This window comes from Nannobrachium achirus (assembly GCF_963921795.1).
Source record: "Nannobrachium achirus genome assembly, chromosome: 4".
Classification (NCBI taxonomy): Eukaryota; Metazoa; Chordata; class Actinopteri; order Myctophiformes; family Myctophidae; genus Nannobrachium; species Nannobrachium achirus.
Window position 1 is genome coordinate 3,191,506 of NC_137813.1, and position 7,804 is coordinate 3,199,309.

The 7,804-nt window shown below is 40.3% G+C and overlaps 1 protein-coding gene across 1 annotated transcript; it reads right to left on the minus strand.

The window, feature by feature from the left end:
• Positions 1-393: 393 nt before the first annotated feature.
• On the minus strand, positions 394-7,290 carry LOC308283317 (uncharacterized protein). Its single transcript, XM_080723735.1, has 5 exons — positions 7,155-7,290; positions 3,319-3,353; positions 2,102-2,293; positions 1,793-2,004; positions 394-900 (listed from the first exon to the last, which is right to left on the minus strand). Exons 2-5 carry the CDS (start codon positions 3,347-3,349, stop codon positions 820-822), a joined length of 516 nt encoding a protein of 171 aa, XP_080579861.1. The 5' UTR covers positions 3,350-3,353; positions 7,155-7,290; the 3' UTR covers positions 394-819.
• Positions 7,291-7,804: the final 514 nt, after the last annotated feature.

Sequence of the window (7,804 nt, forward strand, 5' to 3'; positions counted from 1 at the left end):
GTGGCTTTGTGTGTCCCGTTCATGTCCATATATGGTCATTTCAGTCCAGAATGAACAGGTTTTATCTGTCCCGTACATCCAGAATATGTGTGTAACGTCCGTCCCGGTCTGATGATTGGATGATTAAAAATGTCCAATGAGACCGTACTTTGAAGCTTCACATGACAATTAATTTTTCTTGAAAAATATGTGTGTCCTGTGCGTCCAGAATTGAGGATTGGTCAAGCTTCACATGACAATTCGGCCCTCCAGATAAAATCATTCATTCATTCAGAATTGGAAGAATCTATAGATCACAGAGTTCATAGCTCTAGAACACATAGAATAAAAGTTCACCGCTTCACTTCGAACCGAGGTTTGATTTTTAATAATTATTTGGGAAAATGGAAAAAATGAAATACAAAAAAAAATATTATTAAAAATAAATGAAATAAGTTATCGAAAAACTGCTCACATATTAGGAGTTTTTTTAACGTGAAATATCCCTTTAACTATCAAACACTGACCATAAAGCAAGCTTTAGAACTATGAAGGCAATGATACAACAATAAACAACAAGAATTATATCTTAATATCACATTGGAGGTCCACATCAGAAATGTGGACCTGTACAGAGGCCTCCTGCAGAAGGTGGCAGAAGGATGAGGCTGTACTGTGTGTCAGGAACCCTGAACTGGTGGTGAGCAACGTGGAACTCTGGGAGCCAACACAAGGCACAGCTATGAGGGGAAAGACCCGATGCAGCGCGACAGCAGAGCTCTGGAATGGTGGAGAGGAGGGAGAGGACGGCGGTGATCCAGGAGGTTGGTGTCTGCTAGGCTAATAAATGTTACATACTTTTAGGACACCAATTGCTAGGGAAATCACAGCAGCAATCCCAAAGCAACACCCAAAGCAACACTACAAATAAATATACATAAAAAAAAAAAATACAAAGAAAAGAAAAGAAAAAAAAAAAAAAAGAAAATAAAAGGGAGAGAAAAAATACAAACATTTAATTTGAAGGTCATGGTGTAACAGTCAAATATGCATTGAGATATGTCAGTGACTAGAGATATTTCAGAAAAGGAAGTGGAATGATCATTTTAGTTCTTTTGATATTCTGAAAGGGGACAACAAATAAAGTTAAACATGGGTTAGGAAGCCTCGTAAATATGCTTTATATGCTCAAGCTGCATGAAGTTTAACAAATCCCTAACCTAATGAGATAGTGTAAACTGACTGACTAAACACTAAACTTCCTTCAATAAACACATACTTACATTACCGATTACCCCGCAACAACTAATTCTAATTAGCAGAAATGGACCTGTCCATGTATGTCCCATATGAGAACCTAAGTCTGAGCTGCTGGACATGGGTCTCGTGGGGCAAAGGCACAGCTGGTTGCCAAAGACTGTGATAGGTGCATGGAGGAACATTATCAATGTCTTATGCCCCATAGGTGGCGAAGAGCATAAGTACGTAACATGTACTGTATGTGTTAATTGAATGAAGTTAACATGTGTTAAGAGCTGGGCCCGAGTCACAGCAATTCATTATTGAATGACACTGGGTGAAAAGAGGGATTAATGGGCCTCTATGGGTAGGAATACTCTCTGAGCGAGAAATTATAATGGCAATGGAAATGAATCGCTTCACAAAAAGAAGGGTGTTCTATGGATGTGTTGTGAAATAAATGCAATATCGGTCTAACAAGCTCCAAGGATCACCATTCGTCTAACCCTGTACCTCAATGAAGGGAGAGGGCACTGAAAACAATAAATTCAATAAGAACACAATAAATATTAACCTTTAGCCAGCCTTGTGAACGAGATCCAACAGCCCGTTTCACTTTACTGAGGGCTTTCTCATTGTCGAGGCACTTCAGGAATTCACCTTCCCAGAACAGAGTGTCGACAGTGAGGATGACATCTTCTCTGGTCACATGTCTACTGCTGTCATCTAGATAAGCTGCAACATCACGTCTGTGATGCATCACCACCAGAATCACTGGTTTACCACCTTTCAACAGAGGGAAAATTAATGAATGAAATAATGAATCTGTATGAATCATTTATGCTACATATCAAAGAACAACTCTTATAAGATCATTTCTCACATGGAATCTTTCTCATTGCCTCCTGGACATCAGTTCCAACACGTGAGGGGATTGGGCAGAAAGCCAGGATGTAGTCACTTTGGTCCACAGAATACTTCTGAATCTGTCCTTTACGTTGAAGTTGTCTAATGAATGTTTCATGGGCACCACCAGTCTCTCCAGTCACAACGACGAAGAACTTGATGAGCAGCCCTGTTATCAAGATAGAGAGAAGGAATAAGGCTGTAGATCTTATTGAGGAAACAGTCAAGAATGTCTGTATGTATTCACAATAGAAAACAGCATATATTTAAGCGTTTTACAAACTGCTCAAAATGGCTAAAGTTGATATTGCGCCCGCAAACACTAAAATCAATCCTCCAATCCTCCGGCAACACAGAAGGGGAGGAACTTTAATTTTCACACAACTCCTCTAAGGTATACCAGTAAGACTCCCTAATCGGGAGATAAGCGACCGTCAGGTCGCAGCGTGATTTTAGGGCAAAATGTGTAGGAGCAGTGTCCAAAAATGTGGTTGAAAAAAATCGGCCTGAAGGTGGCGCTATATGGGACAGATCCATGTTGATGAGATGAGTGTAGACATACTGTGTAGCGATTTGCGTGATTTTAGGGCAAAAATTGTAGGAGCAGTGTCCAAAAATGTGTTTTGCAAGAATCCGCCACATGGTGGCGCTAGAAGAGGGCCATGTCAGAAATGAGGGGTGGGTTCTCCGCGCCACCGAGGCGGACGAATAGGTACCGGCCCCGGCTCTCCCGGTCGCTCCTAGCCCGAGTTACGGCATTTTATGTGCGCTGCAGTGGCAGGGGGTCCTCCACTGGGGGCGCCACCACTTTTGCATCCGTTCTGGAGCACCAGGAGTCGGTGGTCCCCGGGAATTCCCCGTGAGCAGCCCCGTTGGGGTCGCACATTTGGTCATTTTTTACATCAAAACTGTCTCAATAGCGCAGTCCTCCCACTCAGGACAAGATGGTACTGCAGCTGAAAATGCTCTGAAAGCCAGGCAGAAATGACAGGGGCTCTGTGGAGTGGTAATTTAGCCTCAAACCTTTTGAAAAACGTTTTTTTGGACACAAACAATGTTATATAAATTATTTTTAAATGCATGGTGTAATTGGTGTAGAACCTTTAATATACAAAAAAAAAAAGTTTTATTAATTAAAAAGGTTACCACGTTTAATTGAATTAGTAAAAGTCTTGTGGCACATAGTATACTTACCATGAACCAGTGGTGTGTTTTTCCCTGGCATGATTCTGAGGAACAGACAAATAAACAGGAAAAAAAAAACATCAGATGAAATGATCACCAGAAAAGCAAGTCAATAAAATATAGGACAGCCAGGACATCAAAGTATTATATCAGAACTAGAAAATATTGTTCCTTCGAAACAATTGTGGGCTCGCTTTAAGCCAAAAAACAATGATATAATATACGGTAGCTGCAAACAACGATAAAGTGGCCAAGCCAGGAAAAAGTAAGAAAGGAAAAAAGCTGCGGAAAAAAGCAGGAAAAGCAAGAAAAGTGGGAAAGAAATCAAAGAATAACTAGAAGCAGTGTTCTTCCGAGAACAGGACTCCGGTAGGTCAGGTAGGTTTTTTGGCCTCCTGGTGGCGCTATAATAGGCCAATGTGAAAAGGGTGCCACGTGTTCTTGGGCCTTTCAAGGCAATTGGACGCTGCATGCGTGATTTGAGGCATTTTGTTCCAAAACTGTGTTATGCAAACACTGGTGGTGCTATAACAGGCCAATGTGAGAAGGGTGGCATCTGTTCCTTGACCTAGTGGGAATGTGTGCAAAATGTCACACACATCGTAGGCTGTGTTCATGATTTGAGGTGTTTTTGGCCACTTTATCGCTGCTTGCAGCTATATTTATTATATATATATTTTTTGTGCAAATCATAGGCATGTTAGATAAAGGTCCTTAGATTGCGTGTAGAACTTTTCATGCAAATTGCTCAAAGATCACAGGATAAAAACGGGTTTAGGTGTTTTACAAACTGCTCAAAATGATATATTGCCCCCCTTTGGCCAATTGGGGTAAGATTGGTTTCATTGATATTTGGACTAACCCTCTACAGTATTTCATCGTGAAAATGTGACTTTGCATGTATGTTTTAGAGGCAGAAGAATAATTTGCATAAAACTGCAATATTCATTGAATTATTCCTCTTGAGTCAAGGCATGTGTGTAAGCAAGTTGCATGTCTTCAAGCCAAATGAGGCATGACTTATGCCCATTTGAATTGTCAAATGCTTCGCTCCCCTTGGGCCAATTGGAATAAGATTGGTTCCAGTGATATTTGGACTAACCCTCTACATCTTTGCCAAATATCATGAACACGTGACTTTGCATGTATGATTTAGAGGCAGAAGAATAATTCACAGAAAATGGGAACATTCATTGAATTATTAAAAAAAGAATGTTTCACATACAAACTTCTCACCCCATAGTCTGAGTAGATAATGGTCCAAAGTTAATGTGAAAAAAGTTGTGTGCGTGTGACGCGAAAATCCCAGGAGGAGATTGATTTTTACTGTTTTTCATATCATTCAAAATGGTGGGAGATCTAAAGGTCAGAGGTCAAAAGTCAGAGTGGCAAAAGTTAATGTGAAAAAAGTTTTGTATGCAAGACGCAAAAATCCCAAGAGATCGAATTGTACTGGTTTTCATATAATTAAAAATGGTGGGAGATCTAAAGGTCAGAGGTCAAAAGTCAGAGTGGCAAAGTTGTTCAAACAGAGCATGAGCTATACCTGTTAAAAGTTTGCACTTTCAAAGGCTTCCTACACCCTTACAATTGTTTTTACAATTGTTGTAAAAAGTAATAGCACACTTCTCCACAGTAAGCTGCACACATTAAAGTTTGAATGGTGTTTTTCGGTGTAAGTATGTAGGAGTAGAAAGGTGCCAAACTTTTTAGGAGAACTTGATAGATAAATAAACTAGAACATTTGCAATTTGTGAAATTGCGAGTGTGGTTGCCTGCCCTGCCCCGGCGCGAGTTGCAGGGATGCGCTGCCAGGACCCCGAAGAAAACGTTGGGGCCCGAGGGAGACGACGTCGGGTCGGATACCGGGGCCATGCGACGCGCGATTCGAAAAGGGGGGGAGGGGATGGGGGGGCGAATGAAAAAAAAAGTTATCGAAAAATTACATATTAGGAGGGCATCAGGAGTCACCAGAAAAAAAGGACAGGTGTTTTCATTAAATCATCATCATCATGGTTAAAATGGAGTTTGAAGTTTGAAGGGGGCATGTCTGATAAAATGAATATAAAATATCTAAATCTTAACTGAATCAAGCAACTCAAAAACTGTCCTGGGTGTTCCCAAAAGCCTGATTATACGATAAAATTACCAAAAGTTTTTTGAAAGAGAAATATCCCTTGAATAAATAGTTCAAAATCTGCAGCCACTTTGTCATGCAAATGATAAGGTTACAAACTAAAGATTTTGCTTTAGAAACAGGTTTTTCAGATTCGGCACCCTTGAATTATGTAAAATGGCCTGGTTTCCCACTTTTACCCCAAAATGCCTCTAACCTCCTTAACACATCTGCCGCCTTACACGTTTATAAACGTTCTATTTTGCCCAGCTATCTACCGCCTTACACGTTACTGTACGTTCTACCGTTTTTGGCCACTGGGGGGCACTGTTCACTAATATATGAGACAGCAATGTGTTCACAGCTCTTTGGGCAGCCTGTGATGCTGATAAAAAATTATAAAAATGTTATTCATGTAATCAGCTTTCTGCACACCTTCTTCAAGATGGCTGCCAAAATGGCCACCATCCACATGCTGTAATTGTTTGTGTGTGTTAATCTAAAAATAGATTTTTCTTGGGGTTGATTATATTTTTCTGCCAACTGCAAGGGGGCAATGGACATCTTCTGAGAGCTTATTTTTTTCAAAAAATGTTTAATTTTTTATTTATTTTCATTTTAATTTTTTGTAAAAAGCCGGGCAGTACTAAGATAGATTTTTTTTTAACCCTTGGCAGGCATTGTGTTAAAGAAGGCCTTTTTTTCAGAAATTCCGCCTGACTATTACATTGACAAGACACACCAAAGTCCAATTCAATTCAATTCAATTCAAATATATTAAAATACCAAATCACAGCAAGTTGTCTCAAAACCCTTTTTTTTACACACCCGCGAATTAGCGAAGCGTCGCGAAAAAGCGACCTGAAATGCGTACATTCGCCTTACGCCTTTTCACATACACGCCAAAGTGCGACACGTATAAGCGTATACAATTCGCCAAATTGAATAAAGATCTTTCGCCTGTTTTTGGCTGGCTCACACAACCCATCACATCACAGCAGACTGAGCATAGAGGACACCTCGGCCACGGGGTCACCGTGCGTTCCCCCACAGCAAACAGTCAAGCAGTCTGCAGCAGCAGCAGCAGTGGTGTAAAGTAACTAAGTAGCCTACATTTACTCGAGTACGGTATTTGTACTTGAGTATGTCCAATTTCCAGTACTTTTCCATCTACTCCACTATATTTCGGATCCCACTGCATTGTTACGCAACTATTTATTTTAAAACATTAGTCTTTTTGCAGATATAGGCTACATTATAATAAAACATGCATAAACCATACTCTTACCAGTAATAAATTCAAGTACTTTTTCTACCACTGACGGCAATATTAGCAAGCAGCCACACAGATGAGACGACACTGACGAAACACTGTTGGCCTCAGCCTCAATGCAAAGGGATGGTCCCTCGACCATGTCTTCTCTCTCTCTCTCTCTCTCTCTCTCTTTAAATAGCATAGAGTGAGATTTCTTTGACACAGAGAGAGAGAGGAGCGAACGTTCTCTAAATTCGAAACAAGCGAATAAATAACAGAGCCTTTTCGCTTTTTTGAAATTTGCGGTCGGAGTGGAAACTTGGTCGGTGAAGATTTGTTAATTTGCCCCCTGCAGTGTGTATGGACCTTTATACTATAACATAATTGTAAAGGCAAGTGATGCAGTTTCCAAGTTTAAATCCAATGACTCGGAATGAGAAGTCTACTTGCAAAAGTCTAATGATTTTCACTCACCTGGTCGTCTCCTCTAATGGTGTCTGTCAACTCTTCAATGTCTGACAAGGTTTTGGGGAGGAAAAGTTTTGACCTAATATGTATTGTGTCTGATATGTCTCTGTAGCCGTTCAGCCTGTCGACTGTAAGAAGTGATTGTATCTCATGCTTCTAGTCTGATCTGTAAGGCTCCTCCTCCCTGTTACTGCTCTGACCCACTCTGCTCTCACTGCCTGCTGTTAACATGATAGGAGCTGGAAGCCTGTTTGAAACTTTTATAAGAAAAATTATGTATTCCCAACAGAACCAGATATATTTTTTTATTTTTTTTAACATGTGGTTTATCCTGTAAAGTAGGTGCTTTAGATGTAAAAACCATGCTGGAAATACATTTTCATATCCGTAAATGTTTATCTATATTCCATCTAACCAGAAATATATAACAATTAAATGTGAATAAAAAAATAAATAAAAAAATTAAACAGCGTTGTACACTGGATTCTTATACTGTTGACCACTGAGCAGCTCCACTGGAGCAGTCGGTGGTGAAGTTCTCTAACTCAAGGGAACTTCAGCAGTGTTCGGGGTGATGGATAAGTGGTTCACCCAGATTTGTGGGACTCCTGCTGCTCCAGGGAGTCTAACCGGGAACCTTCCAGCAACAAGTGCTC

Excerpts from the sequence above, each read along its gene's own strand:
- LOC308283317 (XM_080723735.1), bottom strand. The coding sequence starts at position 3,349 with ATGCCAGGGAAAAACACACCACTGGTTCATG. Across the intron at positions 2,294-3,318 it reads AAACACACCACTGGTTCATG|GGCTGCTCATCAAGTTCTTC; the intron begins GTAAGTATACTA and ends TCTTGATAACAG. Across the intron at positions 901-1,792 it reads GTTCACAAGGCTGGCTAAAG|TGTTGCTTTGGGTGTTGCTT; the intron begins GTTAATATTTAT and ends ATTTATTTGTAG.